The sequence below is a fragment of the Scyliorhinus torazame genome, chromosome 5 (genome assembly GCF_047496885.1).
Source record: "Scyliorhinus torazame isolate Kashiwa2021f chromosome 5, sScyTor2.1, whole genome shotgun sequence".
NCBI classification, from domain to species: Eukaryota; Metazoa; Chordata; class Chondrichthyes; order Carcharhiniformes; family Scyliorhinidae; genus Scyliorhinus; species Scyliorhinus torazame.
In genome coordinates this window covers 132,437,346-132,462,973 of record NC_092711.1, presented here as the reverse complement: position 1 = coordinate 132,462,973, position 25,628 = coordinate 132,437,346, and the positions used below count along the sequence as shown (strand labels likewise).

Here is a 25,628-nt window from a genome sequence, read left to right as displayed (position 1 = left end):
TCTCTGAATTCCTTGCCCAGTGAAGCAGTTGAGGCTCCTTCTTTAAACGTTAAGAAAAAGATAGATGCCTTTCTAAAGAATAAAGGGATTCGGGGATATGGTGTACGGGCCGGAGAGGTGGAGCTGTGTCCACAAAGGTCAGCCATGATCTCATTGAATGGCGGAGCAGGCTCGAGTGGCCAGATGGCCTACTCCTGCTCCTAGTTCTTATGTTCTTATGTTCTTAATCTAACCCCGTGCTGTACCTGTCCTGACTGACTGGTGGAACAGGCTCAACAGCTCTCGAGTGACTTCCTCCTGTTTCTCCTCGCTGTGATATGTTGATCCTTACCTTTCACGCTGGCGCTCAGTGCACTGAGGGCGAGGGTCACCATTTTCCGCTCCGTGCTCCTCCTCCAGGCACCCAAGGGCGTGCTGGATCAACAAGGACAGTGTCGCCGGCAGAGCGCGGATCTGATCAGACACCTGCGGGAGGGGGTTGGGTGAAATCAAACAACGAAATCGGGGTGATGAGTGGGTCAAATGTGGGAGAAGGACCGAGTGGGGATGGAGCACATAACAGGACCTTTCAGGACCGATCGAGTGACAAGGCAGAAAGGTTGCTCTGAGTGACACCGAGAGAAAGCCCGCGGACAAGCCTGGACAACCCCCCCCCCCCCGCCCCCCGCCCCCCCCCCCCCCTCCCCGCCCCCCCCCCCCCCCGCCCCCGCCCCCCCAGGAACAGAATGGGTATTGGACAGCGATCCTACTGCCGCCCTCGCCGGCCCCTGCTCAGCGTGACCAAACCTCTTGTTCCTGGTAAACATCTTTAGAGGTGGCAACATCCAAGCATGCGTGGCTTCCATATTTAACAAGGCAATGTGCAGGCATATGGTGCTGTCGTCTTTACAGGGGACAATGTGCACACATGCACGGACCCCATCTTTATAGGGGGCCAACATGCAGGCATGTGTGTCTGCCATCTTTATTGGGGGCAATATGCAAAAATGTGCGGTGACCATCTTTATCGGGGGCAACATGAAAACATGCACGCCCACCGTCTTTATCAGGGGCAACATTCAGACTTGCATGCCCACCATCTTTATAGGGGGCAATGTGCAGACATGTGCAGTTGCCATCTTATAAAAGCCATCATGCAGGCATGTGTGGCCACCATTGTAATATTCTTTCATGAGATGTGGGGTATTGCTGGCAAGGCCAGTATCTGTTGCCCAATCCTAATTATGCTCGACAGGAGTGACTTCCCACTTCATTTCAGAGGTGCTGTTAAGGGTCGACCACGTAGCTGTAGGCCTGGAGTCACACGTAGGCCAGACCTGGCAAGGACGGCAGACTTCCTTCCCAAAGGGGGACAGCACAGGCCGAATGGGAGGTGTGAAAGTTCACACAGACAACCTGGGAGCAGAGGTGACACACAGGCCCACCCGGGGGGGGTTAGAGGTGAAAGGTCAGATACACCCACCCGAGGTGAAAGGCCACCAAGACCAGCAACACTCACCTTCTCGAAGATGCCAAACTCCCTCAGCTCCTCGCTCGCCAGCTTCAGGAAGAGAGGATTGTGAGATTCCTTCTTCATGACCAGCTGCCTCATCTGAAGGGAGGAAAAGCATTCATATAGCACCTTATCCAGCACCGGACTTCCCAAAAGCATTCCACATCACAGAAAAACCCCGGAGCGGTGCTTCCATTTGACGGCCAGTGCTGCCGCCGTGGAGGAATCCCAAGGGTGACCCCGCTACCCTACCCCCCCCGCCCCCCCAACACGACGTGAGAGTGATTCCGTTTCAGTCCTCAACCCACTCTTACCTGGTTGTTGAAGGCCGACTCCTCCAGCTTTTTCCCGTAGACAGCCAGACTCCTCCGCACGATCTCCGATCTGTCGAGTGGCTCCAGCGGGCCAAGGAGGACCTTGATGGACTCCTTGCGCCTGGCCAGGGCGGAGTGCAGCGGCGATTCCGCCGTCACGCTCAGCACCAGTGTCACGCGCTGGAAGTAGAATGGGGCAGCAGCTCATTCGCTAAGACTTCTATTTATTTTACATGTTTGCAATAAAATACATGTATCAAAACAGGTTACAGCAAATTAATACCCGGGAAACATACTTCCCAGCCAACAACCATAGAGTCTGTACAGACTTTCTCCCTATATCCACCCCCGCTCAACGACAAACAGCTCCTCAAATACGGTCACAAACATCCCCCACCTTTTCTCAAACCCCTCTGCAGAGCCCCTGAACTCATACTTTATCTTCTCTAACCACAGGAAGTCGTACAGGTCACCCAACCAAGCCGCTACCCGCAGTGGCGATGCCGACCGCCACTCCAGTAAAATTCACCGCCGTGCAATCAGAGAGGCGAAGGCCACGACATCGTCTTTCCTCCTCTCCATGAGCTCCGGCTTCTCTGAAACCCCAAATATCGCCACCAAAGGGTCCGGGTCCACTCCCTCCTCCAGTATCCTGGCTAAGACCGCGAACACTCCCGCCCAGGATCTTCCCAATTTTACACAACCCCAAAACATGTGCACGCAATTCGCTAGCCCCCGCCCACACCTCTCACACTCAACTGCTACCCCCTGAAAGAACCCACTCATTCTCACCCAAGTCATATGCACCCACCACCTTAAACTGTATCAGGCTCATCCTTGCACAAGAGGAGGTCCCGTTTGCCCTTTGCAGTGCCTCACTCCATACTCCCCAATTGATCTCCCCTCCCAACTCCGCTTCCCATTTCTCCTCGATCTTCACCACCCGTTTGCCGCCCTGCTCCCCCAGCCACTTATACATATCCCCAATTCTTCCCTCCCCTTCCACATCCGGAAGCAGCAGTTGCTCCAGCAGGGTGTATCCCGGCAATCTAGGGAGCCCCCTCCAGACCTTTCGTGCAAAGTCCCTAACCTGCAGATACCTGAACTCACTCCCCCTCGGCAGCTCTACCCTCTCCCTTAGCTCCTCCAGACTGGCGAACCCTTCCTCCAAATACAGATCCCTCACCTTGACCAACCCCACCTCCCTCCACCTCCTGTATGCACTATCCGCCCCCCCCCCCCCCCCCCCCGGCTCAAACCCATGATTCTCGCACAGCGGCGTTAACACAGACATCCCTTCCACCCTAAAATGCCTCTTCAACTGATTCCATATCTTCACCGTGGACTGCACCACCGGGCCTCCTGAATACCTACTCCGAGCCATTGGCAACGCTGCCGTGACCACAGCCCTCAAACTGGACCCCTTACAAGATTCCTCCTCCATCCTAACCCACTCTATCCCTTCTAACTCGCTGAGACTTGGCGCACAACGGAATACATTTCACACACAGCAAGGGATGACGGAGAGTGACAGGGAGTGTGCGAAGGAGAGGGCGGCGGGAGCACCGGACAGGTGACGCGGTGCGGGAGCGAGAGGGGAGTGCGTGGCGGGAGCCGGAGCGCAGGCACGAGAGGGGTGCGTGCGACAGGAGCCAGGCGCAGGTACGAGAGAGGAGAGTGCGACAGGAGCCAGGCGCAGGAACGAGGGAGGAGAGCGCGACGGGAGGCAGGGCGCAGGAACGAGAGGAGTGCGTGCGACAGGAGCCAGGCGCAGGAACGAGGGAGGAGCGCGCGACGGGAGCCAGGGCGCAGGAACGAGGGGTGCGTGCGACGGGAGCCAGGGCGCAGGAACGAGAGGGGTGTGCGCGACGGGAGCCAGGGCGCAGGAACGAGAGGGGTGCGTGCGACAGGAGCCAGGGCGCAGGAACGAGGGGTGCGTGCGACGGGAGCCAGAGCGCAGGAACGATAAGGGAGAGTGCGACGGGGGCCAGGGCGCAGGAACGAAAGGGGTGCGTGCGACGGGAGCCAGGGCGCAGGAACGAGAGGGGTGCGTGCGACGGGAGCCAGGGCGCAGGAACGAGAGGGGTGCGTGCGACGGGAGCCAGGGCGCAGGAACGATAAGGGAGAGTGCGACGGGGGCCAGGGCGCAGGAACGAGAGGGGTGCGTGCGACGGGGGCCAGGGCGCAGGAACGAGAGGGGTGCGTGCGACGGGAGCCAGGGCGCAGGAACGATAAGGGAGAGTGCGACGGGGGGCCAGGGCGCAGGAACGAGAGGGGTGCGTGCGACGGGAGACAGGGCGCAGGAACGAGAGGGGTGCGTGCGACGGGAGCCAGGGCGCAGGAACGAGAGGGGTGCGTGCGACAGGAGACAGGCGCAGGAACGAGACGGGTGCGTGCGACGGGAGCCAGGGCGCAGGAACGAGAGGGGTGCATGCGACGGGAGCCAGGCGCAGGAACGAGAGGGGTGCGTGCGACGGGAGCCAGGGCGCAGGAACGAGACGGGTGCGTGCGACGGGAGCCAGGGCGCAGGAACGAGAGGGGTGCATGCGACGGGAGCCAGGCGCAGGAACGAGAGGGGTGCGTGCGACGGGAGCCAGGGCGCAGGAACGAGGGGGGAGATTGTGACGGGAGCCAGGGCGCAGGAACGAGAGGGGTGCGTGCGACGGGAGCCAGGGCGCAGGAACGAGAGGGGTGCGTGCGACGGGAGTCAGGGCGCAGGAACAAGAAGGGATAGTGCGACGGGAGCCAGGGCGCAGGAACGAGAAGGGATAGTGCGACGGGAGCCAGGGCGCAGGAACGAGAGGGGTGCGTGCGACAGGAGCCAGGGCGCAGGAACGAGAAGGGAGAGTGCGACAGGAGCCAGGGCGCAGGAACGAGAAGGGAGAGTGCGACGGGGGCCAGGGCGCAGGAACGAGAGGGGTGCGTGCGACGGGAGCCAGGGCGCAGGAACGAGAGGGGTGCGTGCGACGGGAGCCAGGGCGCAGGAACGAGAGGCGTGCGTGCGACGGGAGCCAGGGCGCAGGAACGAGAGGGGTGCGTGCGACGGGAGCCAGGGCGCAGGAACGAGAGGGGAGAGTGCGACAGGAACGAGAGGGGAGTGCGCGACAGGAGCCAGGGCGCAGGAACGAGAAGGGAGAGTGCGACGGGGGCCAGGGCGCAGGAACGAGAGGGGAGAGTGCAACAGGAGCCAGGGCGCAGGAACGAGGGGAGAGTGCGACAGGAGCCAGGGCGCAGGAACGAGAGGGGTGCGTGCAACAGGAGCCAGGGCGCAGGAACGAGAAGGGAGAGTGCGACGGGGGCCAGGGCGCAGGAACGAGGGGGGAGATTGTGACGGGAGCCAGGGCGCAGGAACGAGAGGGGTGCGTGCAACAGGAGCCAGGGCGCAGGAACGAGAGGGGTGCGTGCAACAGGAGCCAGGCGCAGGAACGAGAGGGGTGCGTGCAACAGGAGCCAGGGCGCAGGAACGAGAAGGGAGAGTGCGACGGGGGCCAGGGCGCAGGAACGAGAGGGGTGCGTGTGTTGATCTCCAAATTTCTTTCTCTGTCAGTCTGGCCTCAATAAAAGTTGAGACGGATTCGCACGTAAACAGAAGTTATTTATTTAGCTTGCAAGCTTGAATCATCTTACAGAAATGTAACAGGACATCCAGCCTCTTACACTCCAGAAAACGACTGAACTAACAGACAAAGGGATCTCTGCAAAATCAGTTCAAATGGTATCAAGTTTCACATACTCGACGGACATAGGTCAGCCTAGGTCCCTCCTGACCTGTTTAATCTATTCTGATTGGCTCACTTCCAATCCCTTTCTCTGGCCCCTATCAATGAAGCATCACCCTCAGACACACCTCTTCCTGCTTTTTCCATGCGGTCTCAAATTCCTTTGTCCCTAACTGCAAGAATCAAAGTGGCTTATTTCTACATTACATTAACTAGTAACTCTAAAGTAACTATTTTATATCACATTCGTCACGTGCGACGGGAGCCAGGGAGCAGGAACGAGAGGGGTGCGTGCGACGGGAGCCAGGGCGCAGGAACGAGAGGGGAGAGTGCGACAGGAGCCAGGGCGCAGGAACGAGAGGGGTGCGTGCAACAGGAGCCAGGGCGCAGGAACGAGAAGGGAGAGTGCGACGGGGGCCAGGGCGCAGGAACGAGAGGGGTGCATGCGACGGGAGCCAGGGCGCAGGAATGAGAGGGGTGCGTGCAACAGGAGCCAGGGCGCAGGAACGAGAAGGGAGAGTGCGACGCGGGCCAGGGCGCAGGAACGAGAGGGGTGCGTGCGACGGGAGCCAGGGCGCAGGAACGATAAGGGAGAGTGCGACGGGGGCCAGGGCGCAGGAACGAGAAGGGTGCGTGCGACGGGAGCCAGGGCGCAGGAACGAGAAGGGAGAGTGCGACGAGGGCCAGGGCGCAGGAACGAGAGGGGTGCGTGCAACAGGAGCCAGGGCGCAGGAACGAGAGGGGAGAGTGCGACAGGAACGAGAGGGGAGAGTGCGACGGGAGCCAGGGCGCAGGAACGAGAGGGGAGAGTGCGACGGGAGCCAGGGCGCAGGAACGAGAGGGGTGCGTGCGACAGGAGCCAGGGCGCAGGAACGAGAGGGGTGCGTGCGACGGGAGCCAGGGCGCAGGAACGAGAGGGGTGCGTGCGACAGGAGCCAGGGCGCAGGAACGAGAGGGGTGCGTGCGACAGGAGCCAGGGCGCAGGAACGAGAGGGGTGCGTGCGACGGGAGCCAGGGCGCAGGAACGAGAGGGGTGCGTGCGACGGGAGCCAGGGCGCAGGAACGAGGGGTGCGTGCGACGGGAGCCAGGGCGCAGGAACGAGAGGGGAGAGTGCGACGGGAGCCAGGGCGCAGGAACGAGAGGGGTGCGTGCGACGGGAGCCAGGGCGCAGGAACGAGGGGGGAGTGCGCGACTGGAGCCAGGGCGCAGGAACGAGAGGGGAGAGTGCGACTGGAGCCAGGGCGCAGGAACGAGAGGGGAGAGTGCGACGGGGGCCAGGGCGCAGGAACGAGAGGGGAGAGTGCGACAGGAGCCAGGGCGCAGGAACGAGAGGGGAGAGTGCGACGGGGGCCAGGGCGCAGGAACGAGAGGGGAGAGTGCGACGGGGGCCAGGGCGCAGGAACGAGAGGGGAGAGTGCGACGGGAGCCAGGGCGCAGGAACGAGAGGGGAGAGTGCGACGGGAGCCAGGGCGCAGGAACGAGAGGGGAGAGTGCGACGGGGGCCAGGGCGCAGGAACGAGAGGGGTGCGCGGCAGCAGCCAGGGCGCAGGAACGAGAGGGGAGAGTGCGACGGGAGCCAGGGCGCAGGAACGAGAGGGGTGCGTGCGACGGGAGCCAGGGCGCAGGAACGAGAGGGGAGTGCGCGGCAGCAGCCAGGGCGCAGGAACGAGAGGGGAGAGTGCGACAGGAGCCAGGGCGCAGGAACGAGAGGGGAGAGTGCGACGGGAGCCAGGGCGCAGGAACGAGAGGGGAGAGTGCGACTGGAGCCAGGGCGCAGGAACGAGAGGGGTGCGTGCGACGGGAGCCAGGGCGCAGGAACGAGAGGGGTGCGTGCGACGGGAGCCAGGGCGCAGGAACGAGAGGGGAGAGTGCGACGGGGGCCAGGGCGCAGGAACGAGAGGGGTGCGTGCGACGGGAGCCAGGGCGCACGAACGAGAGGGGAGAGTGCGACGGGGGCCAGGGCGCAGGAACGAGAGGGGTGCGCGGCAGCAGCCAGGGCGCAGGAACGAGGGAGGAGAGGGGGGCCCCTGACAGACAGACAAAATGGATTGCACATCGTGTCACACAGATACTCACTCGCGGTACGTGCTCGGGGATCCAGTCGGATGTGCGTTGGTCATTCCCAGTCTGGACACAGTCAGCACCATCGATGATCAGAACCAAGTGCCGTCGCGGCTGAGAATGTGCAAAGCGGTCCAAGAGAGAATGAAACGCCAACACCAGACCCCTGTTCAAAAAAATTCAGAGACTGAATCTTACCGACTCAACATTAACATCACACTGTTAGATAGGAGTAATCCTTACCATGCTGAATAAACAGTGACTCTGTACAGTTACAGACAGTAATCCTTACCCTGCTGAATAAACAGTGACTCTGTACAGTTACACAGACAGTAATCCTTACCCTGCTGAATAAACACTGATTCTGTACAGTCACACAGACAGTAATCCTTACCCTGCTGAATAAACACTGACTCTGTACAGTCACACAGACAGTAATCCTTACCCTGCTGAATAAACACCGACTCTGTACAGTCACAGACAGTAATCCTTACCCTGCTGAATAAACACTGACTCTGTACAGTCACACAGACAGTAATCCTTACCCTGCTGAATAAACACTGATTCTGTACAGTTACACAGACAGTAATCCTTACCCTGCTGAATAAACAGTGACTCTGTACAGTCACAGGCAGTAATCCTTACCCTGCTGAATAAACACTGACTCTGTACAGTCACAGACAGTAATCCTTACCCTACTGAATAAACACTCACTCTGTACAGTTACACAGTCAGTAATCCTTACCCTACTGAATAAACACTGGCTCTGTACAGTCAGACAGTAATCCTTACCCTGCTGAATAAACAGTGACTCTGTACAGTTAGTCAGTAATCCTTACCCTGCTGAATAAACAGTGACTCTGTACAGTTACAGTCAGTAATCCTCACCCTGCTGAATAAACAGTGACTCTGTACAGTCATACAGACAGTAATCCTTACCCTGCTGAATAAACAGTGACTCTGTACAGTTACAGTCAGTAATCCTTACCCTGCTGAATAAACACTGACTCTGTACAGTTACACAGTCAGTAATCCTTACCCTGCTGGATAAACACTGACTCTGTACAGTTACACAGTCAGTAATCCTTACCCTGCTGGATAAACACTGACTCTGTACAGTCACACAGACAGTAATCCTTACCCTGCTGAATAAACACTGACTGTACAGTTACACAGTCAGTAATCCTTACCCTGCTGGATAAACACTGACTCTGTACAGTTACAGACAGTAACCCTTACCCTGCTGAATAAACAGTGACTCTGTACAGTTACAGACAGTAATCCTTACCCTGCTGAATAAACAGTGACTCTGTACAGTTACAGACAGTAATCCTTACCCTGCTGAATAAACAGTGACTCTGTACAGTTACACAGACAGTAATCCTTACCCTACTGAATAAACACTGACTCTGTACAGTCAGACAGTAATCCTTACCCTGCTGAATAAACAGTGACTCTGTACAGTTAGTCAGTAATCCTTACCCTGCTGAATAAACAGTGACTCTGTACAGTTAGTCAGTAATCCTCACCCTGCTGAATAAACAGTGACTCTGTACAGTCATACAGACCGTAATCCTTACCCTGCTGAATAAACAGTGACTCTGTACAGTTACAGTCAGTAATCCTTACCCTGCTGAATAAACACTGACTCTGTACAGTTACACAGTCAGTAATCCTTACCCTGCTGGATAAACACTGACTCTGTACAGTCACACAGACAGTAATCCTTACCCTGCTGAATAAACTCTGACTGTACAGTTACACAGTCAGTAATCCTTACCCTACTGAATAAACACTGGCTCTGTACAGTCAGACAGTAATCCTTACTCTGCTGAATAAACAGTGACTCTGTACAGTTAGTCAGTAATCCTTACCCTGCTGAATAAACAGTGACTCTGTACAGTTACAGTCAGTAATCCTCACCCTGCTGAATAAACAGTGACTCTGTACAGTCATACAGACAGTAATCCTTACCCTGCTGAATAACCAGTGACTCTGTACAGTTACAGTCAGTAATCCTTACCCTGCTGGATAAACACTGACTCTGTACAGTCACACAGACAGTAATCCTTACCCTGCTGAATAAACACTGACTGTACAGTTACACAGTCAGTAATCCTTACCCTGCTGGATAAACACTGACTCTGTACAGTTACACAGTCAGTAATCCTTACCCTGCTGGATAAACACTGACTCTGTACAGTCACACAGTCAGTAATCCTTACCCTACTGAATAAACACTGGCTCTGTACAGTCAGACAGTAATCCTTACCCTGCTGAATAAACAGTGACTCTGTACAGTTACAGTCAGTAATCCTCACCCTGCTGAATAAACAGTGACTCTGTACAGTCATACAGACAGTAATCCTTACCCTGCTGAATAAACAGTGACTCTGTACAGTTACAGTCAGTAATCCTTACCCTGCTGAATAAACACTGACTCTGTACAGTTACACAGTCAGTAATCCTTACCCTGCTGAATAAACACTGACTCTGTACAGTTACACAGTCAGTAATCCTTACCCTGCTGGATAAACACTGACTCTGTACAGTCACACAGACAGTAATCCTTACCCTGCTGAATAAACACTGACTGTACAGTTACACAGTCAGTAATCCTCACCCTGCTGAATAAACAGTGACTCTGTACAGTCATACAGACAGTAATCCTTACCCTGCTGAATAAACAGTGACTCTGTACAGTTACAGTCAGTAATCCTTACCCTGCTGAATAAACACTGACTCTGTACAGTTACACAGTCAGTAATCCTTACCCTGCTGAATAAACACTGACTCTGTACAGTTACACAGTCAGTAATCCTTACCCTGCTGGATAAACACTGACTCTGTACAGTCACACAGACAGTAATCCTTACCCTGCTGAATAAACACTGACTGTACAGTTACACAGTCAGTAATCCTTACCCTGCTGGATAAACACTGACTCTGTACAGTTACAGACAGTAATCCTTACCCTGCTGAATAAACAGTGACTCTGTACAGTTACAGACAGTAATCCTTACCCTGCTGAATAAACAGTGACTCTGTACAGTTACAGACAGTAATCCTTACCCTGCTGAATAAACAGTGACTCTGTACAGTTAGTCAGTAATCCTTACCCTGCTGAATAAACACTGACTCTGTACAGTTACACAGTCAGCAATCCTTACCCTGCTGGATAAACACTGACTCTGTACAGTTACACAGTCAGTAAACCTTACCCTGCTGAATAAACACGGACTCTGTACAGTCACACAGACAGTAATCCTTACCCTGCTGAATAACCAGTGACTCTATACAGTCACACTGACAGTAATCCTTACCCTGCTGAATAAACAGTGACTCTGTACAGTTACACAGACAGTAATCCTTACCCTGCTGAATGAACAGTGACTCTGTACAGTTACACACAGTAATCCTTACCCTGCTGAATAAACACTGACTCTGTACAGTTACACAGACAGTAATCCTTACCCTGCTGAATAAACACTGACTCTGTACAGTCACACAGACAGTAATCCTTACCCTGCTGAATGACCAGTGACTCTATACAGTCACACAGACAGTAATCCTTACCCTGCTGAATAAACAGTGACTCTGTACAGTTACACAGACAGTAATCCTTACCCTGCTGAATGAACAGTGACTCTGTACCGTTACACACAGTAATCCTTACCCTGCTGAATAAACACTGACTCTGTACAGTTACACAGACAGTAATCCTTACCCTGCTGAATAAACACTGACTCTGTACAGTTACACAGACAGTAATCCTTACCCTGCTGAATAAACACTGACTCTGTACAGTTACAGACAGTAATCCTTACCCTGCTGAATAAACACTGACTCTGTACAGTTACAGACAGTAATCCTTACCCTGCTGAATAAACACTGACTCTGTACAGTTACAGACAGCAATCCTTACCCTGCTGAATAAACACTGACTCTGTACAGTTACACAGACAGTAATCCTTACCCTGCTGAATAAACGGTGACTCTGTACAGTCACACAGACAGTAATCCTTACCCTGCTGAATAAACAGTGACTCTGTACAGTTACAGACAGTAATCCTTACCCTGCTGAATAAACAGTGACTCTGTACAGTTACACAGACAGTAATCCTTACCCTACTGAATAAACACTGACTCTATACAGTTACACAGACTGTAATTCTTACCCTGCTGAATAAACACTGACTCTGTACAGTTACACAGACAGTAATCCTTACCCTGCTGAATAAACACTGACTCTGTACAGTTACACAGACCGTAATCCTTATCCTGCTGAATAAACAGTGATTGTGTACAGTTATAATCTGTATTATTTGCACTCGAGAGAACAAATCGGGGTGGTACTGTCCTCACCTGTAACTCTGTGGGATCTCCTGCTGCTCTTTCAGCCTGTCGCTGAGTAACACGCAGAGCCGCCGGAGCATGCAGGCACCATCCTGGGCGCTCTCGCTGGCTGCCGTGAAGTGGAAGAGGAGATCGGTCGGTCCGGGACGCTTCCCCTGGTCACGGAAGGCGAGCTGGGATGCTAGGCTGGCCTGTAGCAGGAGGAGGGGGAGAGCACGAGTATCAGTGAGGGCCGAGGGCTGGGGTTCTGCCGGAATCCATGCCGGCTGGAGGGATTGGGTGGGTCAATTAAATTCTTAAGAATGCTCGACCAAGTTGTTGCAAGAAGGATGTTCCCTCTGACTGCAGGAGTGCAGAACCAGGGGGGCCACGCTCCCCAGAATAAGCGGCAGTCCGTTCAGAATCAAGGGGGAGGAGGAATGGCTTCACCCGGAGGGTGGCGAATCTGTGAAATTCTCCACTCGAGGGTCGCGGAGGCTCAGTCAGAGAGTGAGTGTCTCGGGAACGCTCTCCCTGAAAAGGCAGAGTGGCAGCAGAGTCTTTAACTATTTGTAAGGCAGAGCTGGACAGATTCTTGACCAGCAAGAGGGGTGGAAGGTTATTGGGGGTCGGAGGGAATGTAGAAGTTGAGGTCGCAAGCAGATCTTGCGGAGCAGGCTGGAGGGGCCTTGTGGCCACTGCTCCTGCTCGTCATTCCCAAGTTCATACATATCCAAGTCGGTGATTGACAGGCTTCCAGATCGTGAACACATCGAAGAATTAAGGTTAGAGCGAGGAAAATGACATTGAGGTATTTAATTGCCATCTAATTAAATGGTGGAGTAGCTTTAAGAGGGCGAGTGGCCTACTCCTGCTCCTTGTGATGGATCGAAGACATTGTTGTATACTATATCTTAAATTCTGTGGCAGTAATCCGAGAATTGAGGCCATTCGGCCCATCGAGTCTGCACCGGCCCTTGGAAAGAGCACCCTACCCAAGCCCACACCTCCACCCTCTCCCCGTAACCCCCACTTCACCTTTTTGGACACTGAGGGCAATTTATCACGGCCAATCCACCTAACCCGCACATCTTTGGGCTGTGGGAGGAAACCGGAGCGCCCGGAGGAAACCCACGCAGGCACGGGGAGGAAGTGCAGACTCCGCACAGACAGTGACCCAAGCCGGGAATCGAACCTGGGACCCTGGAGCTGTGAAGCAACGGTGCTAACCACTGTGCTACCGTGCTGCCCCAATTGTAAAAAAATTTATTTGATGTTCATGTGGTTAATTCTGTGCTTAAATTAAAGTTTGATTTAACCTGAAAGATACCCACTGGTCAGAGTCATCACTCCTGGGGTGAAATATCCTTTACTCTCAATCTTACAGATTGAAAGATTGTTTGGAGTTTACATCCGGTTTCCAAACATTACGTTCAAATGTTATAGTGAAGCCATAAGACCATAAAATGTACGAGGCATAGACTATTCGGCCCGCCCATTCAATGAGATCGTGACTGATCCGATGTGATAATCCTCAACTCCACTTTCCCGCCTTAGCCCCATAAACCCTCGATTCCCTCACCGATTAAAAATCTGTCTGTCTCGGCCTTGAACATACTTAACGGCCCAGCCTCTACAGCTCTCTGTGGGAAAGAATTCCTCACATTCACCCCCCTCAGAGAGGGGAAATTCCTCCTCATCTCTGTCTGAAATGGGACGACTCCCTTACTCTGAGATTCTGCCCTCTGGTCCTAGACACTCCCACAGGAGGAAACATCCTCTCAGCATCTCCCCTGTCGAGCCCCCTGAGAATCCTCTCTATCTCAATAAGGTCGCCTCTCATTCTTCTAAACTCCAATGAGGACAGGCCCCAACCTACTCAACCTCTCCTCGTAAGAAAATCCCTCCCTCCCCGGGATCAACCGAGTGAACCTTCTCGGGACTGCCTCCAATGCCGGGATATGGGGCTGTTTAGCACAGGGCTAAATCGCTGGCTTTGAAAGCAGACCAAAGCAGGCCAGCAGCACGATTCGATTCCCGTAACAGCCTCCCCGAACAGGCTCCGGAATGTGGCGACTAGGGGCTTTTCACAGTAACTTCATTGCAGCGTTAATGTAAGCCTACTTGTGACAGTAAAGATTATCCTCAGAAGAAATTCCTCATCTCCGTCTTCAATGGGAGAACTCTTTAAAACTGCCCCCCACCACCCCCCCCAATCCATTAAACTTCCTCTCACAAGGGGGGGAAAACGTCCTCTCAGTATCCACCCTGTCAAACCCCCACCCCTCCCATCCCACCCTCAGAATCTAATAAGTTTCAATAAATTCACTTCTCATTCTTTCTAAACTGCAATGGGTACAGTCCCCGACCGGCTCAACCTTTCCTCGCAAGACGAATTCCAGGAGGCAACCCAGTCGCCTCACCTGACCTGACCTTTGACCTGCGCCAATAGCGATGGCATTCATGTGGTTTATCTCACTGAGTTTGGGCATCGGTGACCTGCCCCACCCCCGATCTCGGAGTAATTGGAGATGGCAAAGCCACCTGGATGAGAAAGGGGAGTGGCTCGAATGAGGGAGAGTAGACAGAATGATGACAGAAGATTCCGTACCATGAAGGCGGTCTTTCCCTCGCTGGGCCTGCCGTGGACGACGAACACGCCGCCTTCCCGGCGTTCCCGGATGGCCGAGACGGTGGCGGCGAGCTGCCTGAGCCGACCGTACCGCTGCCCGCTCTGCTCCTCCAGGAAGGCCTCCTGCAGCGCGTCCTCATCAGTCGTCGGTCCCTCCGCCGTCGCTTCGCAATCCGCCTGCAGAGAGGCACAGGGAGGGCGGAAACAAACCAGGCCGGAGGCGTTAGGAGGAGCGCTCGAGCATCGCATCAACACCCCACTTGTGAGCACGTCAGGACATTCGCAAATCTCCCCCGTCGTAAGCAGGCGACGCCCCCTTTGCATTCGGACGTGTGCCCACACAATCTGGCGTGCAGAACACCGCAACCAAAAGCTGCGCACAGCAAGATCCCAGCAACACAATATTACAATGAGTGGACATCTGTGCATTGTTGTTTCAGTGGTCAGTACTCGGTCCAGGACGCCACAGTGAACCTCTGATAGGAACAGGCTGCCCAGTGTCTGACTGTAACTGGGAGAGAGGTGGGTGAGAGGGTTAATCCCCTCCGATAGGAACAGGCTGCCCGGTGTCTGAGTGTAACTGGGAGAGAGGTGTGTGAGAGGGTTAATCCGCACCGATAGGAACAGGCTGCCCGGTGCCTGACTGTAACTGGGAGAGAAGTGGGTGAGGGGGTTAATCCCCTCCGATAGGAACAGGGTGCCCGGTGTCTGACTGTAACTGGGAGAGGTGGGTGAGAGGGTTAATCACCTCCGATAGGAACAGGCTGCCCGGTGTCTGACTGTAACTGGGAGAGAGGTGGGTGAGAGGGTTAATCCCCTCTGATAGGAACAGGCTGCCTGGTGTCTGACTGTAACTGGGAGAGAGGTGAGTGAGAGGGTTAATCCCCTCCGATAGGAACAGGCTGCCTGGTGTCTGACTGTAACTGGGAGGGAAGGGGATAGAGGGTTAATCCCCTCCGATAGGAACAGGCTGCCCGGTGTCTGACTGTAACTGGGAGAGGGAGGTGGGCGAGGGGGATAATCCCCTCCGATAGGAACAGGCTGCCTGGTGTCTGACTGCAACTGGGACAGAGGTGGGTGAGAGGGTTAATCCCCTCCGACAGGAACAGGCTGCCCGATGTCTGACTGTAACTGGGAGAGAGGTGGGTGAGAGGGTTAATCCCCTCCGATAGGAACAGGCTGCCTGGTGTCTGACTGTAACTGGGAGAGAGGTGGGTGAGAGGGTTAATGCCCTCCGATAGGAACAGGCTGCCCGGTGTCTGACTGTAACTGGGAGAGAGGTGGGTGAGAGGGTTAATCCCCTCCGATAGGAACAGGCTGCCCGGTGTCTGACTGTAACTGGGAGGGAAGGGGATAGAGGGTTAATCCCCTCCGATAGGAACAGGCTGCCCGGTGTCTGACTGTAACTGGGAGAGAGGTGGGTGAGAGGGATAATCCCCTCCGATAGGAACAGGCTGCCTGGTGTCTGACTGTAACTGGGAGGGAAGGGGATAGAGGGTTAATCCCCTCCGATAGGAACAGGCTGCCCGGTGTCTGACTAACTGGGAGAGAGGTGGGTGAGAGGGTTAATCCCCTCCGATAGGAACAGGCTGCCCGGTGTCTGACTGTAACTGGGACAGAGGTGGGTGAGAGGGTTAATCCCCTCCGACAGGAACAGGCTGCCCGATGTCTGACTGTAACTGGGAGAGAGGTGGGAGAGAGGGTTAATCCCCTCCGATAGGAACAGGCTGCCCGGTGTCTGACTGTAACTGGGAGAGAGGTGGGTGAGAGGGTTAATCCCCTCCGATAGGAACAGGCTGCCTGGTGTCTGACTGTAACTGGGAGAGAGGTGGGTGAGAGGGATAATCCCCTCCGATAGGAACAGGCTGCCCGGTGTCTGACTGTAACTGGGAGAGAGGTGGGTGAGAGGGTTAATCCCCTCCGATAGGAACAGGCTGCCTGGTGTCTGACTGTAACTGGGAGAGAGGTGGGTGAGAGGGTTAATCCCCTCCGATAGGAACAGGCTGCCCGGTGTCTGACTGTAACTGGGAGAGAGAGGTGGGTGAGAGGGTTAATCCCCTCCGATAGGAACAGGCTGCCTGGTGTCTGACTGTAACTGGGAGGGAAGGGGATAGAGGGTTAATCCCCTCCGATAGGAACAGGCTGCCCGGTGTCTGACTGTAACTGGGAGAGAGGTGGGTGAGAGGGTTAATCCCCTCCGATAGGAACAGGCTGCCCGGTGTCTGACTGTAACTGGGGAGAGAGGTGGGTGAGACGGTTAATCCCCTCCGATAGGAACAGGCTGCTCGGTGTCTGACTGTAACTGGGAGAGAGGTGGGTGAGAGGGTTAATCCCCTCCGATAGGAACAGGCTGCCCGGTGTCTGACTGTAACTGGGAGAGAGGTGGGTGAGAGGGCTAATCCCCTCCGATAGGAACAGGCTGCCCGGTGTCTGACTGTAACTGGGGAGAGAGGTGGGTGAGAGGGTTAATCCCCTCCGATAGGAACAGGCTGCCCGGTGTCTGACTGTAACTGGGAGAGAGGTGGGTGAGGGGGTTAATCCCCTCCGATAGGAACAGGCTGCCCGGTGTCTGACTGTAACTGGGAGAGAGGTGGGTGAGAGGGTTAATCCCCTCCGATAGGAACAGGCTGCCTGGTGTCTGACTGTAACTGGGAGGGAAGGGGATAGAGGGTTAATCCCCTCCGATAGGAACAGGCTGCCCGGTGTCTGACTGTAACTGGGAGAGAGGTGGGTGAGAGGGTTAATCCCCTCCGATAGGAACAGGCTGCCTGTTGTCTGACTGTAAATGGGAGAGAGGTGGGTGAGAGGGTTAATCCCCTCCGATAGGAACAGGCTGCCCGGTGTCTGACTGTAACTGGGAGAGAGGTGGGTGAGAGGGTTAATCCCCTCCGATAGGAACAGGCTGCCCGGTGTCTGACTGTAACTGGGAGAGGGAGGTGGGTGAGAGGTATAATCCCCTCCGATAGGAACAGGCTGCCTGGTGTCTGACTGTAACTGGGAGAGGTGGGTGAGAGGGTTAATCCCCTCCGATGGGAACAGGCTGCCCGGTGTCTGACTGTAACTGGGAGAGGGAGGTGGGTGAGAGGTATAATCCCCTCCGATAGGAACAGGCTGCCTGGTGTCTGTCTGTAACTGGGAGAGAGGTGGGTGAGAGGGTTAATCCCCTCTGATAGGAACAGGCTGTCCGGTGTCTGACTGTAACTGGGAGAGAGGTGGGTGAGAGGGTTAATCCCCTCCGATAGGAACAGGCTGCCCAGTGTCTGACTGTAACTGGGAGAGAGGTGGGTGAGGGGGTTAATCCCCTCCGATAGGAACAGGCTGCCCGGTGTCTGACTGTAACTGGGAGAGAGGTGGGTGAGAGGGTTAACCCCCTCCGATAGGAACAGGCTGCCCGGTGTCTGACTGTAACTGGGAGAGAGGTGGGTGAGAGGGTTAATCCCCTCCGATAGGAACAGGCTGCCCGGTGTCTGACTGTAACTGGGAGAGAGGTGGGTGAGGGGGTTAATCCCCTCCGATAGGAACAGGCTGCCCGGTGTCTGACTGTAACTGGGAGAGAGGTGGGTGAGAGGGTTAATCCCCTCCGATAGGAACAGGCTGCCTGGTGTCTGTCTGTAACTGGGAGAGAGGTGGGTGAGAGGGTTAATCCCCTCCGATAGGAACAGGTTGCCCGGTGTCTGACTGTAACTGGGAGAGAGGTGGGTGAGAGGGTTAATCCCCTCCGATAGGAACAGGCTGCCCGGTGTCTGACTGTAACTGGGAGAGGGGTGGGTGAGAGGGTTAATCCCCTCTGATAGGAACAGGCTGTCCGGTGTCTGACTGTAACTGGGAGAGAGGTGGGTGAGAGGGTTAATCCCCTCCGATAGGATCAGGCTGCCCGGTGTCAGACTGTAACTGGGAGAGGGGTGGGTGAGAGGGTTAATCCCCTCCGATAGGAACAGGCTGCCCGGTGTCTGACTGTAACTGGGAGAGAGGTGGGTGAGAGGGTTAATCCCCTCCGATAGGAACAGGCTGCCTGGTGTCTGACTGTAACTGGGAGAGAGGTGGGTGAGAGGGTTAATCCCCTCCGATAGGAACAGGCTGCCCGGTGTCTGACTGTAACTGGGAGAGAGGTGGGTGAGAGGGTTAATCCCCTCCGATAGGAACAGGTTGCTGATGTAGTCTGGGATGGTGATGAATGAGACACAGGGTCAGAGGTCATTCACTGACCTGACAATATTGACTGACGATGGCCTTCCACAGAGTGTTGAGAACGCTGATCCCAAACTCCTCCAATCCCTTCAGGTAGGGCTTCCCATGGACTTCCCCGCCCCACTCACTCTGATAGCTGCAATCAAAAAAAACACTTATTACATGTGGTATTCTCAGGTAGTGCAGCACCCGAGAGGCTGAAGTCCATTGGTTAAACCTGGGGGTTTACCATTGGCTGTATAGTATGTAGCTCCGCCCTGACAGGCGGGGTATAAGAGTCGGTGCCGTCCCAGCAGCCCTCATTCTGTACCTCAGCTGCTGGGGAACGGTTCTAGTCTATTAAAGCATTCAGTAAGACTTAAACCTCGTCTTTGCAGTTATTGATTGTGCATCATGATAATAAAGTGTTAGTAAAATGATGTGAAGACATCTGGCCGAGCCAGCTGATCACAGATAGAGGAAAGTGAGTGGTGCAGTGGGGAGAAGGAGCTCGGGGTGGGGGATGGAGAGTCTCGTGAGGACGCAGGAAGGTGTGGGAGAGAGAGATGGGGAGAAGGGGAGGACATGGGAGGGTTGGAAGGCTTAGAGAAGGGGAGTGAGAAGAAGTGTGGGCGAGAGAAAGGTGTGGGCAGGCGGTAGGGCAGTGGGGCGGGGAGGGAGGGAGAGGCGGGGAGGGAGGGAGGGGGCGGGAGGGAGGGAGGGAGGGGGCGGGAGGGAGGGAGGGAGGGGGCGGGAGGGAGGGAGGGAGGGAGGGAGGGGGCGGGGCGGGGAGGGAAGGGAGAGGCGGGGAGGGAAGGGAGAGGCGGGGAGGGAAGGGAGAGGCGGGGAGGGAAGGGAGAGGCGGGGAGGGAAGGGAGAGGCGGGGAGGGAAGGGAGAGGCGGGGAGGGAAGGGAGAGGCGGGGAGGGAAGGGAGAGGCGGGGAGGGAAGGGAGAGGCGGGGGAGGGAAGGGAGAGGCGGGGAGGGAAGGGAGAGGCGGGGAGGGAAGGGAGAGGCGGGGAGGGGAGGGAGAGGCGGGGAGGGGAGGGAGAGGCGGGGAGGGGAGGGAGAGGCGGGGAGGGAGGGAGAGGCGGGGAGGGGAGGGAGAGGCGGGGAGGGGGAGGGAGAGGCGGGGAGGGGGAGGGAGAGGCGGGGAGGGGAGGGAGAGGCGGGGAGGGGAGGGAGAGGCGGGGAGGGGAGGGAGAGGCGGGGAGGGGAGGGAGAGGCGGGAGGGGAGGGAGAGGCGGGGAGGGGAGGGAGAGGCGGGGAGGGGAGGGAGAGGCGGGGAGGGGAGGGAGAGGCGGGGAGGGGAGGGAGAGGCGGGGAGGGGAGGAGAGGCGGGGAGGGGAGGGAGAGGCGGGGAGGGGAGGGAGAGGCGGGGAGGGGAGGGAGAGGCGGGGAGGGGAGGGAGAGGCGGGGAGGGGAGGGAGGAGAGGCGGGGAGGGGAGGGAGAGGCGGGAGGGGAGGGAGAGGCGGGGAGGGGAGGGAGAGGCGGGGAGGGGAGGAGAGGCGGGGAGGGGAGGGAGAGGCGGGGAGGGGAGGGAGAGGCGGGGAGGGGAGGGAGAGGCGGGGAGGGGAGGGAGAGGCGGGAGGGGAGGGAGAGGCGGGGAGGGGAGGGAGAGGCGGGGAGGGGAGGGAGAGGCGGGGAGGGGAGGGAGAGGCGGGGAGGGGAGGGAGAGGCGGGGAGGGGAGGGAGAGGCGGGGAGGGGAGGGAGAGGCGGGGAGGGAGGGAGAGGCGGGGAGGGGAGGGAGAGGCGGGGAGGGGAGGGAGAGGCGGGGAGGGGAGGAGAGGCGGGGAGGGGAGGGAGAGGCGGGGAGGGGAGGGAGAGGCGGGGAGGGGAGGGAGAGGCGGGGAGGGGAGGGAGAGGCGGGGAGGGGAGGGAGAGGCGGGGAGGGGAGGGAGAGGCGGGGAGGGGAGGGAGAGGCGGGGAGGGGAGGGAGAGGCGGGGAGGGGAGGGAGAGGCGGGGAGGGGAGGGAGAGGCGGGGAGGGGAGGGAGAGGCGGGGAGGGGAGGGAGAGGCGGGAGGGAGGGAGAGGCGGGAGGGGAGGGAGAGGCGGGGAGGGGAGGGAGAGGCGGGAGGGGAGGGAGAGGCGGGGAGGGGAGGGAGAGGCGGGGAGGGGAGGGAGAGGCGGGAGGGGAGGGAGAGGCGGGGAGGGGAGGGAGAGGCGGGGAGGGGAGGGAGAGGCGGGGAGGGGAGGGAGAGGCGGGGAGGGGAGGGAGAGGCGGGGAGGGGAGGGAGAGGCGGGGAGGGAGGGAGAGGCGGGGAGTGGCGGGAGGGGAGGGAGAGGCGGGAGGGAGGGAGAGGCGGGGAGGGGAGGGAGAGGCGGGGAGGGGAGGGAGAGGCGGGGAGGGGAGGGAGAGGCGGGGAGGGGAGGGAGAGGCGGGGAGGGGAGGGAGAGGCGGGGAGGGAGGGAGAGGCGGGGAGGGGAGGGAGAGGCGGGGAGGGGAGGGAGAGGCGGGGAGGGGAGGGAGAGGCGGGGAGGGAGAGGCGGGAGGGGAGGGAGAGGCGGGGAGGGGAGGGAGAGGCGGGAGGGGAGGGAGAGGCGGGGAGGGAGGGAAGGGAGAGGCGGGGAGGGGAGGGAAGGGAGAGGCGGGGAGGGGAGGGAAGGGAGAGGCGGGGAGGGGAGGGAAGGGAGAGGCGGGGAGGGAGGGAGGGGAGGCGGGGAGGGGGGAAGGGAGAGGCGGGGAGGGAGGGAAGGGAGAGGCGGGGAGGGGAGGGAGAGGCGGGGAGGGGAGGGAGAGGCGGGGAGGGGAGGGAGAGGCGGGAGGGGAGGGAGAGGCGGGGAGGGAGAGGCGGGGAGGGAGAGGCGGGGAGGGAGAGGCGGGGAGGGAGAGGCGGGGAGGGAGAGGCGGGGAGGGAGAGGCGGGGAGGGAGAGGCGGGGAGGGAGAGGCGGGGAGGGAGAGGCGGGGAGGGAGAGGCGGGGAGGGAGAGGCGGGGAGGGAGAGGCGGGGAGGGAGAGGCGGGGAGGGAGAGGCGGGGAGGGAGAGGCGGGGAGGGAGAGGCGGGGAGGGAGAGGCGGGGAGGGAGAGGCGGGGAGGGTGAGGCGGGGAGGGTGAGGCGGGGAGGGAGAGGCGGGGAGGGAGAGGCGGGGAGGGAGAGGCGGGGAGGGAGAGGCGGGAGGGAGACGCGAGGGAGACGCGGGGAGGGAGGGGGAGGAGGGGGAGGGAGGGGGGGGAGGGGGAGGAAGAGGGGGAGCGAGACGGGGAGGGGGAGGGGGAGCGAGACGGGGAGGGGGAGGGGGAGCGAGACGGGGAGGGGGGGGGAGCGAGACGGGGAGGGGAGGGGGGAGCGAGACGGGGAGGGGGAGGGGGAGCGAGACGGGGAGGGGGAGGGGGAGCGGGAGGGGGAGGGGGAGCGAGACGGGGAGGGGGAGGGGGAGCGAGACGGGGAGGGGGAGGGGGAGCGAGACGGGGAGGGGGAGGGGGAGCGAGACGGGGAGGGGGAGGGGGAGCGAGACGGGGAGGGGGGAGGGGGAGCGAGACGGGAGGGGGAGGGGGAGCGAGACGGGGAGGGGGAGGGGGAGCGAGACGGGGAGGGGGAGGGGGAGCGAGACGGGGAGGGGGAGGGGGAGCGAGACGGGGAGGGGGAGGGGGAGCGAGACGGGGAGGGGGAGGGGGAGCGAGACGGGGAGGGGGAGGGGGAGCGAGACGGGGAGGGGGAGGGGGAGCGAGACGGGGAGGGGGAGGGGGAGCGAGACGGGGAGGGGGAGGGGGAGCGAGACGGGGAGGGGGAGGGGGAGCGAGACGGGGAGGGGGAGGGGGAGCGAGACGGGGAGGGGGGGGGAGCGAGACGGGGAGGGGGAGGGGGAGCGAGACGGGGAGGGGGAGCGAGACGGGGAGGGGGAGGGGGAGCGAGACGGGGAGGGGGAGGGGGAGCGAGACGGGGAGGGGGAGGGGGAGAGAGACGGGGGGAGGGGAGCGAGACGGGGGAAGGGGAGAGAGACGGGGGAAGGGGAGAGAGACGGGGGAAGGGGAGAGAGACGGGGGAAGGGGAGAGAGACGGGGGAAGGGGAGAGAGACGGGGGAAGGGGAGAGAGACGGGGGAAGGGGAGAGAGACGGGGGAAGGGGAGAGAGACGGGGGAAGGGGAGAGAGACGGGGGAAGGGGAGAGAGACGGGGGAAGGGGAGAGAGACGGGGGAAGGGGAGAGAGACGGGGGAAGGGGAGAGAGACGGGGGAAGGGGAGAGAGACGGGGGAAGGGGAGAGAGACGGGGGAAGGGGAGAGAGACGGGGGAAGGGGAGAGAGACGGGGGAAGGGGAGAGAGACGGGGGAAGGGGAGAGAGACGGGGGAAGGGGAGAGAGACGGGGGAAGGGGAGAGAGACGGGGGAAGGGGAGAGAGACGGGGGAAGGGGAGAGAGACGGGGGAAGGGGAGAGAGACGGGGGAAGGGGAGAGAGACGGGGGAAGGGGAGAGAGACGGGGGAAGGGGAGAGAGACGGGGGAAGGGGAGAGAGACGGGGGAAGGGGAGAGAGACGGGGGAAGGGGAGAGAGACGGGGGAAGGGGAGGAGGAGAGACGGGGGAAGGGGAGAGAGACGGGGGAAGGGGAGAGAGACGGGGGAAGGGGAGAGAGACGGGGGAAGGGGAGAGAGACGGGGGAAGGGGAGAGAGACGGGGGAAGGGGAGAGAGACGGGGGAAGGGGAGAGAGACGGGGGAAGGGGAGAGAGACGGGGGAAGGGGAGAGAGACGGGGGAAGGGGAGAGAGACGGGGGAAGGGGAGAGAGACGGGGGAAGGGGAGAGAGACGGGGGAAGGGGAGAGAGACGGGGGAAGGGGAGAGAGACGGGGGAAGGGGAGAGAGACGGGGAAGGGGAGAGAGACGGGGGAAGGGGAGAGAGACGGGGGAAGGGGAGAGAGACGGGGGAAGGGGAGAGAGACGGGGGAAGGGGAGAGAGACGGGGGAAGGGGAGAGAGACGGGGGAAGGGGAGAGAGACGGGGGAAGGGGAGAGAGACGGGGGAAGGGGAGAGAGACGGGGGAAGGGGAGAGAGACGGGGGAAGGGGAGAGAGACGGGGGAAGGGGAGAGAGACGGGGGAAGGGGAGAGAGACGGGGGAAGGGGAGAGAGACGGGGGAAGGGGAGAGAGACGGGGGAAGGGGAGAGAGACGGGGGAAGGGGAGAGAGACGGGGGAAGGGGAGAGAGACGGGGGAAGGGGAGAGAGACGGGGGAAGGGGAGAGAGACGGGGGAAGGGGAGAGAGACGGGGGAAGGGGAGAGAGACGGGGGAAGGGGAGAGAGACGGGGGAAGGGGAGAGAGACGGGGGAAGGGGAGAGAGACGGGGGAAGGGGAGAGAGACGGGGGAAGGGGAGAGAGACGGGGGAAGGGGAGAGAGACGGGGGAAGGGGAGAGAGACGGGGGAAGGGGAGAGAGACGGGGGAAGGGGAGAGAGACGGGGGAAGGGGAGAGAGACGGGGGAAGGGGAGAGAGACGGGGGAAGGGGAGAGAGACGGGGGAAGGGGAGAGAGACGGGGGAAGGGGAGAGAGACGGGGGAAGGGGAGAGAGACGGGGGAAGGGGAGAGAGACGGGGGAAGGGGAGAGAGACGGGGGAGGGGAGAGGGGAGAGAGACGGGGGAAGGGGAGAGAGACGGGGGAAGGGGAGAGAGACGGGGGAAGGGGAGAGAGACGGGGGAAGGGGAGAGAGACGGGGGAAGGGGAGAGAGACGGGGGAAGGGGAGAGAGACGGGGGAAGGGGAGAGAGACGGGGGAAGGGGAGAGAGACGGGGGAAGGGGAGAGAGACGGGGGAAGGGGAGAGAGACGGGGGAAGGGGAGAGAGACGGGGAAGGGGAGAGAGACGGGGGAAGGGGAGAGAGACGGGGGAAGGGGAGAGAGACGGGGGAAGGGGAGAGAGACGGGGGAAGGGGAGAGAGACGGGGGAAGGGGAGAGAGACGGGGGAAGGGGAGAGAGACGGGGGAAGGGGAGAGAGACGGGGGAAGGGGAGAGAGACGGGGGAAGGGGAGAGAGACGGGGGAAGGGGAGAGAGACGGGGGAAGGGGAGAGAGACGGGGGAAGGGGAGAGAGACGGGGGAAGGGGAGAGAGACGGGGGAAGGGGAGAGAGACGGGGGAAGGGGAGAGAGACGGGGGAAGGGGAGAGAGACGGGGGAAGGGGAGAGAGACGGGGGAAGGGGAGAGAGACGGGGGAAGGGGAGAGAGACGGGGGAAGGGGAGAGAGACGGGGGAAGGGGAGAGAGACGGGGGAAGGGGAGAGAGACGGGGGAAGGGGAGAGAGACGGGGGAAGGGGAGAGAGACGGGGGAAGGGGAGAGAGACGGGGGAAGGGGAGAGAGACGGGGGAAGGGGAGAGAGACGGGGGAAGGGGAGAGAGACGGGGGGAAGGGGAGAGAGACGGGGGAAGGGGAGAGAGACGGGGGAAGGGGAGAGAGACGGGGGAAGGGGAGAGAGACGGGGGAAGGGGAGAGAGACGGGGGAAGGGGAGAGAGACGGGGGAAGGGGAGAGAGACGGGGGAAGGGGAGAGAGACGGGGGAAGGGGAGAGAGACGGGGGAAGGGGAGAGAGACGGGGGAAGGGGAGAGAGACGGGGGAAGGGGAGAGAGACGGGGGAAGGGGAGAGAGACGGGGGAAGGGGAGAGAGACGGGGGAAGGGGAGAGAGACGGGGGAAGGGGAGAGAGACGGGGGAAGGGGAGAGAGACGGGGGAAGGGGAGAGAGACGGGGGAAGGGGAGAGAGACGGGGGAAGGGGAGAGAGACGGGGGAAGGGGAGAGAGACGGGGGAAGGGGAGAGAGACGGGGGAAGGGGAGAGAGACGGGGGAAGGGGAGAGAGACGGGGAGGGAGAGAGAGAGATGGGGGGGAGAGAGAGAGAGATGGGGGGGAGAGAGTGACGGGGGGGGGGGGGTGTGGAGGGAGTGAGAGACGGGGAAGTGAGAGAGAGAAAGAGGGGAGATGA

At 59.6% G+C, this 25,628-nt stretch overlaps 1 protein-coding gene across 1 annotated transcript in view; it reads right to left on the bottom strand.

Moving 5' to 3' along the window:
- Positions 1 to 25,628, bottom strand: part of LOC140419812 (telomerase protein component 1-like) — a 53,879-nt gene that overhangs the window by 10,093 nt on the left and 18,158 nt on the right. Inside the window, exons 6-12 of the mRNA XM_072503826.1 lie at positions 18,761 to 18,878; positions 14,534 to 14,731; positions 11,953 to 12,134; positions 7,603 to 7,753; positions 1,807 to 1,986; positions 1,499 to 1,591; positions 332 to 465 (exon numbers count right to left, since the gene is read on the bottom strand). Coding sequence (XP_072359927.1) covers positions 332 to 465; positions 1,499 to 1,591; positions 1,807 to 1,986; positions 7,603 to 7,753; positions 11,953 to 12,134; positions 14,534 to 14,731; positions 18,761 to 18,878 — 1,056 coding nt within the window. The remainder of the gene's footprint in view (positions 1 to 331; positions 466 to 1,498; positions 1,592 to 1,806; positions 1,987 to 7,602; positions 7,754 to 11,952; positions 12,135 to 14,533; positions 14,732 to 18,760; positions 18,879 to 25,628) is intronic.